This window comes from Mesocricetus auratus, unplaced genomic scaffold (genome assembly GCF_017639785.1).
Source record: "Mesocricetus auratus isolate SY011 unplaced genomic scaffold, BCM_Maur_2.0 Super-Scaffold_100004, whole genome shotgun sequence".
Lineage (NCBI taxonomy): Eukaryota > Metazoa > Chordata > Mammalia > Rodentia > Cricetidae > Mesocricetus > Mesocricetus auratus.
Genome location: NW_024429189.1, coordinates 4,631,959 through 4,654,050, shown reverse-complemented (window position 1 = coordinate 4,654,050; position 22,092 = coordinate 4,631,959). Strand labels below are relative to the sequence as shown.

The window sequence follows — 22,092 nt, the reverse complement described above, 5'->3', positions numbered from 1 at the left end:
AGATGGGTGGCCTCGGGTGCCAGCGGGAGGGAAAGTAGAATCCCAGGGTGACAAGGACGGCAGTTCACGCCCAACTACTTCTCATCAAGAAAGGGACGGGACTGAGTAATGGGAAGGTGGACACCGAATTGGTGGTCCAACGGGTGCAGAGGCCCTGTGGTAAGTTTAGGAGAAATAGGGCTGAGAGGCAAGAGGAAGTCCTGGCTTTGAGAGCTTTAGAGAGAGAAACAGGCGTGTCCCGCCCTCTTCTTCCCGAAGGACTGTCCCCGCAGCCATGCACCTCACTGAGTGCCTATTTCTCCATTCACCTGGCTCTCTGCTTGTTCTGTGCTGCCTTCCCCAGTGTCGCCCCACGCCAATCTGTAACCCGGCTCGGCACCCACTCCTTCTGTAGCAGCCGTGGCGCCAGCTGGAGCCCGTGGGGAAACAGGAGAAAAAGTGGGAACAGCAGGCCTTGGAGAAAGTGTCTAAACACGGACTATTTGGGGACTGTCTTTTATTTTTAGTTTGAAATTTGTCCACCCTCCAGTATTGTAAAAACAGGAGCCCCCCACTCTGTCACCCTTGGGCCTCAGATGGATCATGGGTAGAGGGCGTAGGACCTGGCTGCCTTTGAGACAGTCACTGGGGTCTGACTGGAGGGGGTCCTCAGGACTTTTGGCCACAGAGTAGCTGCTTCCAGCAGGCATCAGAATCTTGTTGGACATCAGACATTCTGCTTTGATTCTCCTGACGACGTCCCTGTGTCATTAGGGCCAATTAGGGGAGGATGGGAGCAAAGTGTTTGCCCCGGGGCACGGACTGGTGGGAGGGCCACCAGGACAATTGAATTCCCCTTCAGACAAATGTGATTAGGAGCAGCCTGGCCCACCCTCACCGGACATGCATAAATGCCCCAGTGGGGCTGCTGTGCTCATCCCAGCCATGCAGGCTCACCTAACCAACCAGCATTGCTGGAACAGTCTCCCCAGCCCCAGTGTTCGCGAGGCGGCGTCCATGTATAGCACTGCTGTGGCCATCTTCCTGGTCATCCTGGTGGCTGCGCTGCAGAGCTCAGAGCCTCCAGAGAGCCCCTTCCCGTACCACATCCCCCTGGACCCCGATGGGATCCTGGAGCTCTCGTGGAACATCAGCTACGTCCAGGAGACCATCCACTTCCTGCTCCAGGTGCAAGGGCTGAGGGCTGGGGTCCTATTTGGAATGTCAGATCGAGGTGAGCTGGAGAACGCCGACCTCATCATGCTCTGGACTGATGGGAACAGATCCTACTTTGCGGTGAGTACTCTCCCACCTTGCTACCCTGCCCTCGCGCTCATACCCCTAGCTGGCTTCTTCATACAGCGACACTCCGTGATAAACAACGGGAGCTTGCCTGTTGCTTCAGGGTTTGGTGTCGCTGATCTGAATTAAGCCTGGGCACCCCATCAGCATCAGAGGCGCACTCATTAAATGGTGAGATGGTAAGCGGGTTCTTCCTGCAGTCCTTGACTGCGTCTCCAAATAATGGATGCAGCAATCCCAAGAAGGGTTAGCGCATATGGAGGACCCACATGTCAGGCAGCCCCCTGTGCTACGTGAGTACAGACCCTCCATGCCCACCAGTTTTACAAATAACAGTTCTGTGCCACACTGCCAGTACATGCACACCTGTTGTGGGCCAGGTGGTGGCATGCGGCATAGCAGAGCAGGCAGAATGCGCGCCAGTCTGGGACACAGCACACATGAGCCTTCTGTACTATGCTCAATGATGGTAAGTGCAGATGCAGAGAAACCACAACCCAGGTGTGGGAAAGCCCCACCCTCACCACGCAAGCTGAACCCAGGCCAAGAGGATGCTTCTGGTTCCTTCCATTCAAAGTCTACCTGAATGCCTGCTTGCAAGGGTGGCAACGGAAGTCTTCTACATACTGGAGCAGCCTTCAGGGCCCCCGACAAGCTACAGGGGTCAGCAGAGGGGGAGAGCCCCCTACACCCGCTCTGGGGCCCTGCTCCCCTTCCTCTGCAGAGGGGACTAACCACCACGACCTCTATGGGGATAGAATCTAACTCTCTACACCCACAGGGAAAGGATGGTCACAGGTTTTCCTTATCAAATCAGGACATACCTTTTTCATACCAGGCTGGCCTCAAATTTGTGTTAATCCTCCTGCCTCAGCTGTGTTGGGATTACAGGTATGACCCACTACACCTGACTAGGAGATGCCTTCTTAACCTGCACAGAGCAGACACTCTGCCTGTTTCGTAGCGAGGCCAGAGTCATTTGCTCAGACCTGTCAGGCAGGGCAACAGAGCACGGGTGGCTGGCTGTACAGTGGTTTTGGAGTCACAGTCCTGTCTCAGATGTGTGGAGGACAGAAGAGCCTTGCTGGATCCCAGAGGGCTGGCGGCTCCTTTCCCCGTTCCCAGAGAGCTTTTCCATGCTGCAGTTCCCACAGCCAAGGGAGCCTGTTCTCCAGCCCCGGGAGCCTGCTCTCCAGCCCCGAGAGCCTGGTGTTTTACTTTTCCACCCCGGCCAGGTTCATTTGCACAACGGATTCCTGTGAACACAAATGTCGGAACTGGGGCTCCTTGGTAGCTTGGTAGCACGCTGTAGATTCTCAGCAGCAATGTCAGCTGCCTGTCTGGTCCTGCTATAAGTCAGCAGGGTCCCCAGCAGGAGCTTCACCACGCTGTTGTCCTCGGGGGAAATTTTTGCGGACTCCCTGTTTTCACTTTCTTAAGCTGTGATGATAGCCCTGGAGGTAGGACGAAACAGAAACAGTCCAAACAATCCTCTCACAGCAGAGGCTGGGGTGTTCATGAACCCAGAGGGAGGCCCACTCACTGGGTGCCACCCCACAGCCTGCCTCCCTAGCACTGGCAGGGACACCGGGCCAGCCAGTGATCTAGACTCCAGGAAATATCCTGGGGAAATAGTCACTAAAGCTGCCAGTGTGGCTAGGGCAGCCTCTCCAGCCCAGGCCTCAGTTTACCCTCTCCAGGCAAGGCTGGCACCAGAGTGAAGTAAGAGATGCGTAGGGTACAGTGTTTAAGGCAGTTTTTGCTCTCAGTGTTATGCAAGTGTGGGCTTGGTACCTGGGAGTGAGTACCACGTTAAATGCTGGCCTGCTCTTTCCACTCTGGCTTCATCATCATCAGTCTGGGTCCAAGGCTCTGATTGCAAATTTCTAATCCTGGTGTGCGCTCCCATGAGAAGCCTTGAGCACCTTACCAGCACAGCGCAGATCTCCACGTCTCTCTCTAAGGCCTGAGAGTCAGTATGTCTGGCTGCCCCAGGGATTTTCAGGCACCTGGCACACGTGGGACAGGCTGGCTGGAAGGAAGCTGGTTCGGGCTGCAACTTCAGTCAGGATGGGCAACGTGGGTGATACGGAGGCTAGGAAACGGGGGTAAAGGGTGGGCTGATCACATTGCACACATTCACCCAGCCCCGGGTTTGATCCCCAGTACTGAAAAAGAATGAGACAGGTAAGATCCAACAGGAGTGAGATTGAGCAGCTCCCTGGCCCCACAGGGTGTTCCCAGGGAGCTGCTGACTCTCTAGGGGTAGCGGATGTGATCTCTACCAAAGAAGGGCATCTATATACTCTGCCACGCTTGTTCTCCTTCCTGCCCGGACCCTGAACCTGTCTCTGCAGGATGCCTGGAGTGACCAGAAGGGGCAGATCCATCTGGATGCCCAGCAGGACTACCAGCTGCTCCAGGTGCAGAGGACTTCAGACGGCCTATCCCTGCTCTTCAAGAGGCCCTTTGTCACCTGTGACCCCAAGGATTACCTCATTGAGGTAGGCCGCCCAGTCCAGGAGAAGGGTTCACCGAACTGTCCTTGTACCCTACAGTGTCAAGCCAAGGGCTCTCCCTCCATGGGAAGCCTAAGGTGGGGCCTACACATGGAGGGAATGTGGAATGTGGAAGCTGTTTTTGGAAGGCTGTAGCTCCGCTGGGGCGTGAGTCACTAAAGAAGCAGCTCCCAGCAGACATGTAGTCAGTGTTCCTTCCAGATGTGAGCGTCGTCGGAACCCTCTTGCTCTGGGACATAGTTCTATCCTGCTCCCATCGCCGTGCCTGGTAGAACTCTATACAGGGCCCAGCATACCTGGCTTTCTTCCTCACCCCATTGCTAACTTGCTGTGAAGCTCAGGACTGGTCCCTTTTCCCCCTAAACCTCAGTCTGCTGTCTATAAAATAAGGCCGGGAGCTACGGGATTCCCAACATGGACTACATAATTCATGGCTGCAGCTCAGCTCCGAAATACCCGGACTTCTTAGCTGCTGCACAGTTAGGAAAAGCCAGTCCATGTTGTCCCTGCTGGGACCCTTGCATTCTTGTTATCTTCGTTAACCTTTCCTGATTGTGCTGGCAGGGGCTGGCAGCTTGTACCTCCGCCTTAAGTTATATTGATGGCTGAGAGACAGAGTGGCGATGCTGGTGCCATGGGAAGTGACTCATAGCCCCAGAGAGGGGCCACCACAGCATGTGGGAAGTCCCAGGCTCACTCACTAGGTAGAAGCAAGGGCAGAGGCTAGGATGGGGGCCTGGGAAGCAGCAGTCTGGATAATTCTGACTCTTCTGGGCTGCAGAGTGCTCTCTGCTTGCCAGTCCTGGCCCTGGGGCGATTTAGGGCAGGGGAGATGCTAGGTTGGAGTAAAGTTGGGTGGAGATTTGGGCTAACCTGGGCTACAGGATTTGGAAGGTGGTGTATACCCATCCTAAGGCTGGATCTCAGGGATGAGGTAAGTAACTGGCTGTTTGCTTAGGCCTGTAATTGATTAATGGATGTCAAACAGACAAATCCGGAATCCAAGAAAACAGATGAGGAATTGAGGCCAGGGAGGAGTTAGACTAACCCAGGAGCTCTTGACACAAAGAAGTTAGATCAAGACCATTAGAAATAGGTCACCTGAGTCCCCATCCTCCTGCAGGAAAGGCAGGAGCAGTCAGAAAACCTTCAAGAATACACTTTAGGGCAGACTGATGTTTGTATGTTCTGGGGCCGGAGACTTCTACATAGAACTTGCAAGGTGTCCTCTCCAAGACCAGCCCATGGGGCTCCTACTAACCAGAGCACACAGGTTGCCCATCATGAGGGTACTTCCATTAGTACCCAGAAAGTGGCTGCAGGCATTTCCAGCAATGCACCCATCCATAGCCACCAGTCTCCATTCATAGCAACCAAGCCGGCTTCATCTCTGTGGTCTGGCTGGGCCCTTCAGCATGGTAATGTCCTACAACTTTACATGACCAGCTGCTGGGGGCTGGGGGAAACTATGTCACACTGCCAAACTCGAGGTCCCTCCATAGTGGTTTCTTCACTGTGGTCACTGACCCCACAGGTGTGAACCAACCAGAAGAAAAACCTCTTCCCTGCTCCCAGTAACCCTGGGGTTTATTCATAGAGGAAGAAGGTGTCCTAGCCTGCCTCACAGCAAGGTCCAGTGACTGGGTACATGAATGCAAAGAGTAAGAGAGAAAGACAAAAACATGTTTGATGGGTGGTGATGGGACTCCACAAGCAGCCTGGGGTCAGGCAGAGCTTCAAAGTCTTTTCATTTGCCAAGCCCACAGACAGTGAGGAGAGTTACCTACCTGGTAGGAGTGGGTGGGCGGGGACATGGGTCCCTTCACTCACCACTGAACCTATGCTGGCTCTGAGTGGTTCTTTCTGGGCTGCAGGATGACACTGTCCACCTAGTGTATGGGATCCTGGAGGAGCCATTCCAGTCGCTGGAGGCCATCAACACCTCAGGCCTGCATACAGGCCTGCAGCGCGTGCAGCTTCTGAAGTCTGAGGTCCCCACTCCAGACATGCCTGCAGATGTACAAACCATGGAGATCCGGGCCCCTGATGTCCTCATCCCTGACCATGAGACCACATACTGGTGCTATGTCACTGAGCTGCCCCAAGACTTCTCTCGACACCACATCATCATGGTACACGGGGGTCCAGCTGCTCTGCTTTCCTCCTGGGGCCCACGAGCTATGTGGCCCTCTTAGTTCATGAATCTGAGGTGTTGGCTGACCCCCTTAGAAGCAGCCCATACATACTGGCCTCTGTGACCCTGCTACTGTCTGCCTCAGGGCCACTGTATTCCTGTCTTACCTGCCTGGACCAAAGCAGTATTTTTTTTCCTTGAGGCTAGAACTGCTGTCCACTTTTCTGGCAACCTCCCCTCATGTAAATAAAAGTAGCTCAATTCAATTGCTCCAAGGCCACAACTAGGGACTTCATCACAGTGGTTCCCAGGGCCGGATACTGTCCCTATTCTAGAAAAGGAAGAACAACCCAGAAAGTTTGTATGAGTACCCGGGGTCCCACAACAAAGAGTAGCCTGGTTGAGTAGCTGTGCTTAAGGCCCCAAGCTCTAACCTGAAGGCCATCTTGCTTCCCAGTGGAGTTTGTTTCCCAGGGGTCCAGAGTCACCCCATGCACACCAGAATAGCTGCCTTCCTAGTTCCACCTTTTCAGGGATAGTCTATGTGGGTCCCTACTTTCTTACCCAGCCAGAGCTCTTCATGGGTTCTGGCACCTCCTGACTCTGGATTGGCAACCCTCAGAACCTGAAGTTGCCTTGCTTACCCTTCTCATTTATATTTAAAGCTGAGCAGATGGGGACCAGATGGCCCAGCAGAGTGGGGAGGTTGGGCAGGTACTGGGCTCCCGGCTCAGGGTGTTCTGTTCCTCTGCAGTATGAGGCCGTTGTCACTGAGGGCAATGAGGCCCTGGTGCACCATATGGAGGTCTTCCAATGCGCAGCTGAGTTTAAGAGCTTTCCCCACTTCAATGGACCCTGTGACTCCAAAATGAAGCCTGACCGACTCAACTACTGTCGCCACGTGCTGGCTGCCTGGGCCCTGGGAGCCAAGGTTTGTGAGTATTGTTGTGTGCTTGCTCTAGTTTGCCTTCTGTTGTGATAAGGGGAGGAAAGGGCTTACTTGTCTTTACATTTCCGGGTCACAGTCCATCACCGAGGGAAGTCAAGGCAGGCCTGCTTGATATTGTGTCCATCCCCTCTGACCAAGGCACTCATAACCAAGAAGCACAGCAGGGATCTTGGAGGGGGGCATTTACTCGCTGGTCTGCGGGACAGTTTATACTCAGATAGTTTTCTTACACTGCCCACAGTGGGCTTGGCCCTCCTACACCAGTTAAGAATCAAAACAAACCTCATCAATGAGCCCACAGGCTGGCCCTCCTATATCAAAACAAACTTCATAGGTAGGCCAGCAGGCCAATCTGATGTAGGTAATCCCACAGCTGATAATTCTCTCAGGATGATGCTAGGCCTTGTCAATTTGACAGTTTAAAGTTACTTAGGACACCAGCCATCCCCAGGCCTCCTTTGGCATCCTCAGGATCCTAACACCCTGCACCATCTCCACAAAACGACCTCCTAAAAGGACTCAAAAGAGAGACAGGAAGGGGTGCCCAAGGCCCTCAGCAGAGTGTGCACTCCCAGCAGCTCCAGTCGCCCCTAGGATGCTTGAGATTTGCTGTTCCTCAGGGCCGCAAGGGCTCGAGGCTTCTGTGAAAAGGCTCGTGCCCATGAGTGTGGGCTTCTCCCAGGTATTGCGTCACTGCAGAGACCTGGGTTCTGTGCACAGCATGACCCTGTGGCTGCCTGTGGCAGAGTCTCATCAAACCCCTACCCTGCCCCAGGTCAGAAGATGATGAGGGCAGGACTGGAGGGTCTGGGAGGGAGCTCAGCCCAGGCTCAGCGCCCCCATGATACGACTGTCTGAGTTTGACAGCAAAGGCTACATAGCTCCAGGAGAGGATCCTTCTAATTCAGCCACTCGCTGATATCACCAACTTCTACTCAAGTTTGTTCCAGGCTCCCCAAAAGACCTCTGTCTGATACCCCTGTTCCACACAGGCATTTTACTACCCAGAGGAAGCTGGTGTCGCCTTTGGGGGCCTGGGGTCTTCCCGGTATCTTCGACTGGAGGTTCACTATCACAATCCACGGAACATACGAGGTAAGAGTGTTGAGGGCGCGTCTTCTGACCCTGCTACGTCTCAGAGATGCTTGGGTGCAGCTTGTCCAGGCAGAAAGGGAACAGAGTGTATGTGAGCTCCAGAGACAACACAACACAAGACAAGCTCTTTGTCTGCTGTCTTGTAGTCAGCAGCCTGATGAGTCCCCATCCTGGAATTCTGAGTGATCCCCTCAGGCCAGGGCGCTGACTGATTAGTGATGTCTGCCACAGCAGGGTTTGGTGCTGTGATGTGTAGCACCTGAACATTCAGTGGAGACCAGGCCTTTACAAATCCCATGAGGTGGGCAGGATGTCAAGCCTACTTCTTCCCAGAGCACCGCAGCAGGTCTTAGATACTGAAGGCCAGGAGCCCTGCCTGTGACCAATCCAGCCAGGCACCAACTGCTCTGGACCAGGTTCTTTCCCCAGTTTGTTTAGACTGCCCAAGTGGTCCAGTTAGCTTAGAAACGCCCAGGGCAGGATCACACCTGCCCACCTGTCTGTATTCTGCTGCCTGCAGAGAGCTGGAGAAAAGCAGGGATGGCCTGCTGGGCCCGAGAATACTGTGTTAGGCAAGGGAATCTCAAGACACATGCATGCTACCAAGAACTTCTAGAAGAGAGACAAGGTGTGTGTGTGTGTGTGTGTGTGTGTGTGTGTATGTGAGTATTGTGAGTGTGTGTGAGTGTGAGTGTGTGTGTGAGAGAGTGTGAGTGTGTGTGTTTGTGTGTGAGTGAGTGTGTGAGTATGTGTGTGAGAGTGTGTGTGTTGTTCATGTTTGCACACAACAGAAGGGCAAGGATTCGTGAAAGGGTGCATGTGATGGGACTGGTATTTTGGTGGCACTTAGTAGGGATCTTGCAGGCATAGCACGTTCTCGGGTGAGGACCAAGGAAGTCATCATTACGGCTAGATCACCCCACACCTGAAGGTGAGCAACTTGAGCGGATCATTAAGGGGACTGACAGAGGACACCGTATCAGAAGCTAAATATTTCTTTGCTCTTGTACCCCATTTTCCATCAAATGTCTCCCTTCCCTCTCTCTCCCCCTCCCTCTTTCTCCTTCCTTTGGAACGACACTTGTCTTCTAAGCAGATAAGGAGCAGAGAGGGTCTGATAGACATAGGGAGCGGCCATGGTGAGACAGGAGCTGCTCCCGTACCCAGCCCCCAGCTGGCTGTAGACACTAGTTGTGCAAGTTTAATGACACAAGTGGCTTTCCCTCTGGCTGCATAAGCAATGCCTCTGCTGCCACAGGAATTATCTACAGCACGCAGGGAAGGCGAGAGGCGGCTGGGGCCTGAGCACCATAGGGGATTTATTGCTCATTTAAAACCTTAGAGCAAATGGATTTTTGAAGACTCCTTGGGCATCAGGGAAGTCTGTCTTCCCTGATCATCTGCGTGTATTTATGGCTCTTTTGCCAAATATAAGGGTGCTCCTGTCAGTTGGTGAATTTTGAGACGGGCTGCTTTTCTATTAATATCAAAATCCACGGTTATCTCATTATTTAATCCCCCTCTAAATCTTAACCAATTGCTGCTTCTTTTTATTATTTGCTTCTGATGTCATCAGCCCAGAGACACAAGGGGCTGTTGTTGGCATGGGGGAAGGGCATGAAGACAGCAAAGTGGGAGGTGCCCTCAGATTCAGCGAGTAGAAATAGCCAGGGCCTGCCAGCAGCATCCTGCATCCCAGACAGTGGTCCTGGGTTTGGGGCCCCGTTCAAATGCTTCTCAGAACGTTGGCTTCAGGCAGAACCTTCCGTTCAGCCTCCTGTTTCAGTGTCTCCATCTGCAAACGGGAACAATGGCCCCTACCATGGAAAACTCCCATAGAGGTGGCAGGTGACCTTTCTTGCTCTCGTCAGTCAGAAATGGTGACCAAGCACGCTGTTCCCTAAGGGGTGTTTTTCAGGGGCTGCTGCTTACCGCATGCCTTTTCCCCAGGCCGGCATGACTCCTCTGGCATCCGCCTATACTACACAGCCACTCTCCGGCAATTCAACGCAGGCATCATGGAGCTGGGCCTGGTGTACACACCCGTGATGGCCATCCCCCCTCAGGAGACTGCGTTTGTCTTGACTGGCTATTGCACAGACAAGTGCACCATGCTGGTGAGCAGACTGCTTGCGCTGACCACAAGGGCTTTGAAACCCTGACCTGGGATGAACGCTGTCTGAGTCTCTGTACCCCCCTCTCCAGCAAGAACTGGGCCATGCCCACGCACCCACACTTCTGTGTGCCCCTGTGTGTGTGTGTGTGTGTGTGTGTGTGTGTGTGTGTGTGTGTTCCACAGGGGCCAGAAGAGGGCGCTGAATCCCCTGGAGCTGGCGTAAGGCCAGGGAGCTGGGAACTGAACCCAAGCCCTTTGGAAGAGCAGCCAGCACTCTTACCAGCTGAACTATCTCTCCAGTAACCCTGCACGGCATGTTTTAAAGGCTTTTGTTATGGGAGTATCAAAACTTCCAAATGAGAGTCACCTCTTACAGGCTGCCCAGCGCCCTTCATACCATGTTTCGCCACCAGGCCAGAACTAGGGGAGGCAGCCAAGTGCCCAGTGTCCCTGAGGCTGTGGGAACACAGGGAGACACTGCAGGGTAAAGCGGATGGGACCTTAGCTTCTGCAGTAAGTAGGTAGTGGCTCCTAGCCTGTGCCAGGGTGCTCAGCTGGGATGCTCTCTTGGCTGGGCTCACCTCTCACCTAGCAAGAAGCTGCAATGGATCCGGTGAGGCATGTCTTCATGGAAGTCTAGGGCAGCCATAGGTCTCAGTAAGGGTAGGGACAGCCACCGGTAGGGATCTCACAGAACCCTCTCTAGACTGTATTCCTTCCCACTCATGCTACAGGCAGTTGTGGCGTTCCTCCATGGATTGAGAGGCGGGCAAGTACACCGACCTGTGGCTCTCCCTTGTCCGTAGCCTCTGCTCATTTCTGCTAACATCTGCTCTTGCCCCTTGTAAGGATCTCTGGCTGGCTGCCATCACAGATGTGACTTCTCTCTCTGCTGTGTGTCCTGTGTTCTCTGATGGCCACTGCTTCTTACAGTGACCTGTCAGGGAAGTGTAGCTAGGCCTGGACCACAGATAGGATGACCCAGGTCTGCCAAGAGGGGGCATAGACTCCAAAAGCTGCACCATGGAGCCAGGGTGCTTTGCCACAGAGCTCACAGTGAATCCCCATTCCCAGCATAGTCACGGTATGACACTTGTTCTTGGGTTCTCACTACCGGATCACCTGGTCTTTCAAGCGTTAGCCTGGCCCAATGTTTTCATGCTGAGATGCTGAACACATGGGTTCTTGTACTCAAAGACTTTAGCCTAAGGCTAGGATGAGAAATCAACCTCCCTCCCCAATCAAAGCAGACAGGTCAGAAAATGGATGCTGGCTTCTGAGACCTGTGTCCACATTCCACCATACACCCCGCATCCCTGCCTTATTAGCAGTGGTCCCCAGCCCAGCATATATGTTGTCACAGATGTAGTCATGAGGGCCCCTGGTTTTCATTGCCTGAGGGATAAAGATACCCACAATGCAAAGGGAAGGGGCAGTAGCTGGCCAGAGCAAGACAGAAGGTTCAGAAGTAAAGTTGCAGAAAGCTCAGCAGTCCAGGGCCATCCACTGTCACCCGCCAACACCAAGATCTTCAGTTCTAGCTGGCGGCATCAGAGGAGCAGAGGACCACGGCACGGTGGCAGAAAGGCAGCAGAGTCGCCATGAGTATGATGCGTCTGAGAAAACTTTGTACCATCTCTAGAGCACGGCTTAGGAAAACTTCTGTTCTCTGGGAGATTTCCTCATGCTTCAATGGGGAAAGGAAGCCTCCTCACAGAAGGACTAGCTGTCTTTTCCCCCACTGACCTAGCGATCAGCATCATGGCTGTTGACCAGGGTCACGGTGACCTCAGAGAGAATAAGGCCTCTTGTTGTGCACAGGACACTCCAAGGCCTGGTTGGGGCACTGAACATGGTGGGAATTGCACAACATAATTAAGGGAATCCACAGGGAGGGGAGGTCCTGTCCAGCCTCTGCAAGCTGAGGAGAAAGAGAATTCAGTCTCCAGGCACCCCAAGGAGGCCAAAGGGCAGGGGTGCCATCTGCCCTGAATGCATTCACGTCTGGCTGCTGGGGGGGGTTGCCGCTTCAAAGTCTTGGGCTTCCGGCCACAGTGTGCCCTTAAACAAGGCACTCTCTGGCGCGTGTGTGATAGAGATCTGAGAGAATCGTCCAGAAAAAAGCAAATGTTCTGTTAAGCCAAGGGGTGTTGCCTCTGTTCTGGGTCTGACTCTGCCCCTCCCCCAGGCACTGCCACCCTCTGGAATCCGAATCTTCGCCTCACAGCTCCATACACACCTGACTGGCAGGAAGGTGGTCACTGTGCTCGCCCGGGGTGGCCAAGAGAGGAAGGTCGTGAACAGAGACAACCACTACAGCCCCCACTTCCAGGTAGGGGAGCCTCCCCGTCACCAGCCTCCCAGGCCTTCTGTTTCCCACAGCTGTCCTTTTGACCTTTGGTGGGGGACCCTGGCCCAACTACTGAGTGTCAGCAATGTCTTGGTGACAACGTGATTGATCTTGTCTCCTCCCTGGAGAGATTGAGGCAGAACTGATAGCCCAGGGTGACTGGACCAGGGCCCACAGATCTCTTACATCTTCTCTCTCCCCCACTCTAGGAGATCAGAATGCTGAAGAAGGTTGTGTCTGTCTTCCCGGTAAGTGTCCAGCAGGGACAGCTGGCTGGGGCAGGAGCGATCTGGAGAACACTGTTCCCGAAAGAGTCGAAGAAAGAATTAAGGAAGGAGCGAGTCCCTGGGCAGTCATAGCAGGCCTGGGGAGAAGTCTATGTGGACTTCATGGTACAGAGGGGACATTGCCTTCTAACTTCAGCTGAATTACAGTGCCAAAGAGTCTCCCCCCTTAAGAATACTGGAGAGAGATGGGGGGAGGGGGTGCCAAGATGCAGTCCTTGCCCATGCAAGGAGCTCTGGCATCGTCAGCCAGGCTGCTAAGCCACTGATAGGCATAAGCCCCAGGGATACTTAGATCGTGAACCTCACTGGGGAGGGCTCTAGGCTCCTCATGGGAGATCTCACATCACAGCGACTTGGTCACCATGATGAGCTGAGCACTCCTGCCAGCCCTGAGTGGGCAGGTGCTAATGTGTCTGCCACTTCATTCTTTAGGGGGACGTGCTCATCACTTCTTGCACATACAACACAGAAGACCGGAAGCTGGCCACAGTGGTAAGTCACACTGGTTTTTCCAGCCCCCCACCCAGAAAAGAGAATGGTCCAGAGTCTGGTTAAAACTTTCTAACCATTCCAGTGGTTGAGTGGGGTCTGCCAGAAGCAGGGCGGCTCCTCGTGCCTTCCCCAAATGGACTGGACACTATCTCTAGCAACCCTCCCCCAGGCCCCCAGTGCTTATTATCCAAGCAGCATGCTGGGCTCTCTACTGGCCCCACTGAGTCAGACATGGAGGTAACGCTGTCAATGCGACTTCAGGGCCTCATCTGAGAGCCACTGCAGTGAGTTCTCATTGGCATCATGTGCTCAGTGTCTCTCTGGCATGGGAAGGAGCCAGGAAGCTCTGTGGAACTCAAAGTCTACCCAAGGAGACAGGCCACAGGAGAAGCAAATGATGGGGTCACAGAGACTTCACCAGAGCCAGGACATTGCCCAGGGAGGCCAGGGAGAGATGGAAAAGAGGCCTGCATAGGAGCATGTGCCAGAAGTCCCAAAGGATAAAGGTTTTCTGGGTGGGGAGATGCTCAGTAGTTCCAGGATGGAAATGTGGTCAGTGCTAGGCAGGTAGGAATGGCCGGCCCCACTCCAGAGAAATGGCATGGGTCTTACTTTGGCTGGAATGTGGCTAGTCCAAGGAGGAGGAGCACCTCATAGGAGGACTATCTTTTAGGTAAAGTATGCAGGAAATGTGTCATCCATCTAGGACACATTGTGCAGGGAGAGGGACACTTCTGCATTTGTCTTAGATCACTACTATTCCCAGCCATTAATCCCACTGACCCTCTCTTTTTTCAATTTTATTTAACTTTATTTTATGTGCATTGTTCTGAAGATGTCAAATTCCCTGAACCTGAAGTTACAGAAAGGTGTGAGCTGCCATGTGGATGCTGGGAATTGAACCCAGGTCCTCTGGAAGAGCAACCAGTGCTCTTAACCACTGAGCCACCTCTCCAGACTCTCCCACTGACCTTTTAGTTGTTCCCTGAGCACCCAGTTATTAACACATCAACTGTGACGTTCAGAGTGGGCCAGACCTTGGCCTATGTCCCACCCTAGCACTCCTGCATCCCAGAAACTCCCATCAATACTGTAACACTATCTTCTGCATAGTGCGCCATGCCTTCAGCCAAGGTCCAGGGTCCCTCATTCTGTTTCGCATGTGTTCTTTAAATAGCTTTACTGTGGGGCGATTCCCACACCACACAGCCGAAGTGTGTGAAGAGTGCAGCTCATTGCCTGGAAGCATGTTCACAGATCCATGCACACACTCAACCCACAACTGTCACCTCCAGATCCCCTCACCCGGCCCAACAAACACAGATCCACTTGCTCTAGATGTTTCTACCCTGGGCATTTCTCATCACTGGATCTACATGATGTGCAGCCTTCTGTGACGGGATTGTTTTCCATACATTTAATCCATCTTAGTTTCATGCCAGTCTCTAGGGCAAGCATTTTCCCTCTGCACTTTCTTCATGAGCATCATCTCCTTCCTGCAGCTGCTATGGGTAGGGGTTGGGGAGACACTTGCCAGCCATTGGTGGAAGGGAGCCCCAGGCCTGCTCTGCCAGAGGTGTTTCTGCCAGGGCTGTGTTCCTGTCTTGACAGCTTCAAGGCTGCGAACTGGTGCCTTACTTGTCTCAGGATGTTCATAGCTATGACCTAGCAAGCGTCTAAGATCTCAGATCCTAGGTCTTCAGGTCCAAGTCCCAAAGACAAGGTTCCTCCTTGGCTATTTAAGCCTTATGAGTTCTTAGGGAGGCTCCATCTAGGATCGGAGGGAATGGGAGCTCCCAGAAGGCTCTGACAACCTGTGGATCCAAAGAGATGGTGGCCTTTGAAATAGAGCTTCCTTCCCAAAGCGAGAGAAGAGGGGAAGGCAGATCTGCTCCGGAATCCAGGCCCTGTTCCCATTCTTGACCTCTGAGGTGGCAGAACTAGATGAGGGGATTGTGGGGAGTCTCAAGACCGCTGAGGGCTATGAAAGCTGGGAAATGAAGGATTGGGACAAGTAAACACTACAGGAAGACCCAAGGAGCACACGGGCCAGGCCAACTTCTTGTTGGTGAATTACTTCTCCCACACCTCCAGAGGGCCAGCCCAGTCTCCCTCCACTCAAGGGGCCAGCTGAGCTCTGCACAATCAGTGTCAGCCAGGAAGTAGTGAAGGCCTTTCTCCCTTCACAGACGAGCCAAGTAAAATCTCCCTCCCCGCATCATGTTCACAAAGAGCCAGGATCCTGGAGGGACAGAGACAGCCTTGGGCTGGGCTCTCTGCCTGGTTCCTGACCCTACTGTGTGGTTCTTTCTCCTCCCATCAGGGTCAGTTCACTATATCCACAAGCAGGAAGTAAGTGGTGGAGATGTCACCCACTCAGTCCCTCTCATAATGTGGATGGGTGGCCCGGGGACTGGAGACTCTTCAGGATACTAGCACCTCTAAAGTACCATGTAACTGGTGGCCAGTTAGGTTTTCAACGTGAAGGCAGATCTGCTCCCACTGGAGACCACAAGGACCTGTCCCCTATTCCCTAAGACTCAGTTGCTGCAACCCATAAGGCAGGACCGACAAAGCTCGGTCTCTGTTTCTGTTTTCTTATCACCACCTGATGCTTATTTCCTGGGTCTCTGTCTCTCCTGCCGCTAGCAGATGCCATGAGAGGGTGAGCTCCCTCCCTCCTGGCTCTGTCCTTGGGGCTGTGGGTGACACACTGCTGCAAGCAGATGAAGCATTGGGTAGTAAGTAGACATTGGAAAGCCACAGCGGACAAGCAGTCAAGAGTGACCTGCTGCGGGCTGACGGGACCTTCTCTCACCTCCAGGGGGGGTTCGGGATCTTGGAGGAGATGTGCGTCAACTATGTGCACTACTACCCCCAGACAGAGCTGGAGCTCTGCAAGAGTGCTGTGAATGATGGCTACCTACAGAAATACTTCCACCAGGTGAACAGGTGAAGCGCCACTTCTTGCTTTCTGCCCCTGGGGAACCCTGCGTGGATAATCTCTGTGCCCCGCCCCACGCCCTCTCCTCTGGGGAGGCTGGGTAGCAAACATGAAGAATTTAAGCTAAGTTCCAAGTTGGCATGCACACCATCAGACCCGTGTGTCGTAGGGATGCCTGTGGCAGGTACCACTAATGAGTCTCCTGACTTACAAGCTATCCTCAGCCATTGTCAACCAGAGGTGACATAAGGGATGGAAGCAGGGCCGGGACAGCTTCTAAGGCAGTGGATGAAGGAGGCAAAGGTGTGGAGGAGGTGATACAGGGACAGCTGCTGGAAGCCATGCCGGCTCTCCCTCCCTCTGCTAGATCTTTAAGCCCAGTAACTGTCTTTCCTTCCAGTTTCAACAATGAGGAGGTCTGCACCTGTCCCCAGGCCTCTGTCCCTGAACAGTTCACCTCCGTGCCCTGGAACTCTTACAACCGAGATATGCTCAAGGCCCTGTATCGCTTTGCCCCCATCTCCATGCATTGCAACAAGACCTCAGCTGTCCGCTTCCAGGTATGACAGCATGGGAGTGAGTGGTGAGTCACAGCAGACATGCAACACTCCTCACCACTATCCAATCCCCAGCAAGCCCCACTGCTGCCTGCATCTCCAACCCCAGGTCTGCCCAGACCCTGAGACGGACCCCAGGTGGGTCAAGCAGGGGCACCCTGAACCATGACCAAGAAGCACTCTCAAGAGATGAAGAAAATAACCAGATAGTAACAGAGACAGGCAGACAGACAGATGGACAGTAAGGGGACAGGCCAGCAGTACTATCAGGCCAGGGAGGCCACTTCTCCTGGGCACAGTGCAACAGGGGACTAACCTCAGGCTTATCTGAATGGTATGTGATCGGGTGCCAGCAACCTCCCCAGGGCATAAAAATAGAGCTATGGGCAAGGGCGGGAAGGAAGCCAGCGTTCTGTGACACCAACCCCACGGCCCCACAGCCCAGCTTCTCCCTCTCTATCTGCGTCTTGCTGGGATTCAAAGGCACCTAATTTATTTCCTAGCAGAGCCAGCCAGCTGCAGCAGTGCCAGCCCAGAGCGCTGGTCAGCAGACCCAGCCTGCTGCAGCAGTGCCAGCCCAGAGCGCTGGTCAGCAGACCCAGCCAGCTGCATTAGGCAGGGGAACCAGGCACTGCAGCAGCGGGGGACGGGGCGGGGGGAGGCGAACGGTCCTTTCCTGGCAGCATTTATGTACTGGATTAACTGCTAACCCAAACACCCATACCATGGGGAGGCTTGCTCACCCCGAAGCAGCTTGGGGTGCTGATGGATGTGGCTAGATCTTAGCTTTTAGAAAAGCCTTGCTGGAGGACGGCGTCTAACACTACAGCCTGCTCCATGAATCCTGGTCCCTTCCTCAGGGTATACAACTGAGTGAAGGGACAGGCACAGAGGTAGAGAAGCCTGGAGGCCTTCAGGTTCTTGACCAGAGAACACGGGAGCTTGAGAAAGGACATGGATCCTCCAGTGGTAACCCTCAAAGGGTGACTTGGAGGAGGTGGGAAGGGTTCAGCATGGGACAAATGAATTTTAAGGACAAGAACCCAGCTAGGGATACAGCACCCTGCCTGGCCCCTCCAGCCTCAGCTTCCCTCCTGGCCCCTTCCTTACAGGGTGAGTGGAATCTGCAGCCTCTGCCGGAGATCACATCCACCCTGAAAGACCCCACCCCGAACTGCCCCACTGGACAGGCTGTGAGCCACACTAACCCCACCACGGTCGTCAACTGGGGCAGGGGCTGAGTAGGGGCCTGGTCTTCAGCCCCTCCTCACCATGTCCCTGCGGGCTCACAACAGCACTGGGCACCCCTTTCTGAAGACTCCCCTTCATAGAATAGCGCTGTTCACCTAGGAGGCAGGGGCACGCCACCCTGGAGACACCTGCATGACTGAGACCAGCCCATGAGGTCCATCCGATTGGACAGAGCAGACCTGGACACACTGCGGCCTCCAAGTAGGGGCAGCTTGCTACGGGGGTCCCGATTCGGCACTGCAGGCCCTACTCCGCCTCCAGAACAGCCTTGCCAGGCTGGGTGAAGACTCCCCAAGCCTCACGGTCTCCACCTTGTTGGTCCTCCAGTGGTGACTCGTGTTGGTGTTTGCCATGACAGCACTGCTTAAACATCTCTTTACAGAGTGGCTCATGTTTCCCAGTGGGTGACTTCCCTGCGACACAGACAGGACAAGGCATAGCTAGGGACTCACCAGGGGAACTCGCTTCATGGCAGAGCAAGTAGATATTTTCGCCCACCTAGTGGGAAACCCCAACAAGTAGTTCCACCATGGAAATCCAGGAGGGCTAGAGCTGGGCTCTGGGGGGGATGGGATGGTTCAAGTCGATTACTCCTTTTGCTGGTGACAGACCAGGCTCTGGAGTAGGTAGGTGAAAGCTTGGCTTCGCCCTCCAGTGAAGGAGTGACTAGAGTAAGCCACTTGGCTGCCTGACCCTCAGTCTTCTTGTCTGTCAAATGAGACTGACCCTCACCTGGCATCAACCGTGGACACCTAGGCAGGGCCGATGTTCCTGCTCCCGGTGCTGAGACCTTCTCAGCCCCATGGTGTCATACACATTGCCCCGTGGGAGTGAGGCCTGCTTCTATAATTCTAGTCACCTCTGCCCTCCCCGAGTCCTTCTCTCCCTCATCTCCTGTTTAAGGGCCAGCTCAGCTCTTTGAGGGCTTTGGAAGGGAGACGGGAACTGGGATCTTTTCAGCTATTTCAGCAAAATGCCGGCCAGGCTCCTTGGGCAGGGAGGGTGATGGATGAGCTCTGTGTCCCCCACGACCACAGACATCAGCTAAGCGCTGCCTCCCCTTCAGAAAGGCACTTTATTACTGGGAAGCGAAGGTGCCCGGACTCTCTGCGTTGTGTGCTATGAATCACCGCTCCAGGTGCCCATAAGTCATAGGCGTAATCGGTGTGAAATGCCAGGTCTGACAGCCCAGAGCAATGCTCAGCCCTCTGTCATCTTTATGGCCTCAGAGATGGGGGAGGCAAGCAGACTCCATAGCCCTGCCTTCCCCCTAGGGCTGCCTGTGAAAGTAGCCTAGAGCCAGAGAGTACAAGAAAGACTCGTGGAGCTCTGAGGAGCCTAACGTTCAACAGTCACCTTACCCCTAGTGGTGTGCCAACTTACAGACAGGGAAACTGAGGCTCGTGGGGCAGTGCCTCGCCCGGGGACTACAAGAGGATCTGACTGCTGCCCATGGGACACGTCCAGACCCACAGTCCCCTGAGTCCCCTCCAGGCTGTCATGATCTTTCTCCACGGAAGCCACCTGACACCATCCTGTTTCTGTTGCAACAGGCCTCACCAAGGAGGCCGGGGTGTTGCTGCAACTGCCAGATGAGGCATATGGGGTCTCCTCAAGCTACCCAAACCTCAAGGACTCCCTTTGTCTCTTCCCTAGACAACTGAGAAAACTGAGGCGCAGAGACCTGGGGTTAGGTGGCAAGATATCTGCAGAACATAAGGGCGACACATCCCTCCCAAATGTTCTTTGCCAAAGGAGGTCTCCAGAACACCCCTCTTCTGAATTGGGGTGGTGGAGAAGGCCTGAGTGCGAGTCAGCCCCGCCTCACTGGGTGTGGTGCTTTCCCTTGCCGGGCTTGGGTATCCTGTGGAGCTTGCTCACCTCCCAGAAGCCAGGGCTTTTAGGAAGCGCCAGCAGATGGAGGGTGCTGCTCTCTAACAGTATTGAGAGGGCCTTGGGTACAAGCAGGGTGTCCCCAAGCCAGGGACAAGGTCTTTCATGAGCTGCTCCCCAGGGCAGTGCTACCTGGTAACCCTCAGTCCCTGCTGGCTATTTAATTTTTATTTAGATTAATCAAAACTGGTGAGCGGCAAGGTTACGGAAGTAGCTCAGTTGGTAGAACACGTAACCTAACATGCACAAAGCCCTAGCTTCTATGCCCAGGGCCATGTTAAACTGGGCAGTTACATGAGTACACCCGTTATCCCAGCACTTGGGAAGTAGAGGCAGGAGGATCAGAAATTCAAGGTCATCCCTGGCTATACAACAGAGTTCAAGAGGCCAGCTTGGTCTACATGATACTCTGTCTCAAAAGTGACACAGCTCTGTCAGTAAAACACTTGTCATGCAAGCATGAGGACCTGAGCTCAATCCCCAGAACCCATGTGAGGGTGTGTGTTTATAGTCCTAGCACTGGGGCTGGGGGGAAATCAAGGGGATCCCTGAGGCTGGCTGCCTTGTCAGCCTAGCCTAACCCAGTGAGCTTCGGATCCCAGTGAGAGGCCTTGTCTCAGAAAACAAGGTAGACAACTGAAGAACGAAACCCAAAGTTGACCTCTGACCACTATACACCTGTATATGCATGCACAGATATGCATGTTCATAAACACACACACACATACATACACACACACACACACACACACACACTCATCCTTACTGTGGAATATTTACAGTTCCCTTTTGGTGTCATCCTTTCATGTCAGGGCTCAGCAACATTATGTGTCTCACAGCTTCCACATTGGATGGGGCATCCACACAGTATCCAATCATTGTGGGGCGCTTCTTGGAATTGTGGCACCAAGTGAACTTCAAAGGGCCACCATGGGTTGGAAATCCCAAGCCTCTCTCCAGGTACACCTCAGCAGACCAATTATCAGTGGCTCTAGACATAGCCACCTACACAGCTGCAGGGATTTCCTGTGGGGCACTTGGAGTAGGACCTGTCTTTGAGGCTAAGGGACACCCACCACCTGCAATGCAGAAGGCAGAGATTCCGCACCCAGTGCAGAGCTAGTGTGTAGGGCACCCCACGAGCTGTAGTGACCTCCTAAGATGTTTCCACCAGCCTGCATACAGGTCTTCCTGGGCTTTCCAGCTGTCTAAAGCTCCCTGAGCTGGCTGTCGCTGTAGCTTGCTTAGCAGTGGGAACCCAAGAACCTGGGCACCCATGCAAAGTGCCTACTCACAGGTAGTGACACCGCCGGGTCTTTGGTGGAAGAAGCTGGAAGTCTCAGTGCCCGGGCAGCCCAAGTTTGGTGTCTAGAAGCTGAGCAGGTCTGCGTGGGAGCTGCTTTACTGAAGACTTCAGGGAGAATAAAGACAAAGGCAGGAAGTGACCAAAGGTGGGAGGGGCCACATGCTGGGGTATTGGGGGGGCTATTTGACCTGACTGGATCCACAACTTGCCAGGAGTGACTGAACCAGCAGGAAGTCAGGGAACATGCTGTCTATTTTGCATCTTGACAGGATGGTCACCTGATGTGTAACAGCTTGAGTTAGCCATCCTCTGATGCTCTTCACAGAGACCCACCATTGTCTGCCTCTCAGCCACCACAGTAACAGCCTGGTTCCCTCTGCCCACATACAGGTTGGGCCTGGAGGGACTCATAAGGCCTTGGCTCTGTCTGTGGGCTTCTTCCAGCTCACTTCCCAGAGACCCAGAACCACTTGCCTGCCTGCTCTCCCTTGCCCTTAAGAGTGACAGGGCTGTCACTTAGGCTGTCCTTGGCAATCCCTCTGGCCTCTGAGTCCCCATGTGGTAGAGGTAAGATGAATGCATGGGCTCAGCCAGGCTGGATGGAGCTCCTGGGGGCATCGTTGGTCTTCCAGGCAGAGTCCCTAAGCTGACGCAGAGTGAGACAGCTCCATTTATCAGTTGAGTAGTTTAGATACCAGGGCATGTAGCATGCTGGTCAGGCCTACCTCAGGACCATGACAAACGAGCAGCTTGCAGTCCACTGCCTGTCTGTGCCTCCCTCTGCTATTCTGTCAACATTTCTGCTGTCTTACACACAGGCTAAAGAGACGTGGCCTGTGCCAGCACCGTGCATAGGAAGCCTCTGGGATGTGTGGGAGGGAAGACAGTAGGGGTGACTTGGGCATTTTGCTACCAGGG

At 53.9% G+C, this 22,092-nt stretch overlaps 1 protein-coding gene across 1 annotated transcript; it reads left to right on the top strand.

Annotated features, from left to right (window-relative positions):
* Window positions 1-501: 501 nt before the first annotated feature.
* On the top strand, window positions 502-18,339 carry Dbh (dopamine beta-hydroxylase). The gene is made up of 12 exons (XM_013124704.3): window positions 502-1,275; window positions 3,639-3,785; window positions 5,675-5,932; window positions 6,689-6,865; window positions 7,876-7,978; window positions 9,929-10,095; window positions 12,283-12,426; window positions 12,654-12,692; window positions 13,164-13,223; window positions 16,048-16,175; window positions 16,568-16,727; window positions 17,837-18,339. Exons 1-12 carry the CDS (start codon window positions 883-885, stop codon window positions 17,963-17,965), a joined length of 1,905 nt encoding a protein of 634 aa, XP_012980158.2. The 5' UTR covers window positions 502-882; the 3' UTR covers window positions 17,966-18,339.
* The last annotated feature ends 3,753 nt before the right edge of the window (window positions 18,340-22,092 follow it).

Coding starts and splice junctions, on each gene's coding strand:
- Dbh (XM_013124704.3), top strand. CDS start 883: ATGCATAAATGCCCCAGTGGGGCTGCTGTGCTCATCCCAGCCATGCAG. Junction 7,979..9,928: donor CAATCCACGGAACATACGAG/GTAAGAGTGTTG, acceptor CCTTTTCCCCAG/GCCGGCATGACTCCTCTGGC. Junction 13,224..16,047: donor ACCGGAAGCTGGCCACAGTG/GTAAGTCACACT, acceptor TCTCACCTCCAG/GGGGGGTTCGGGATCTTGGA.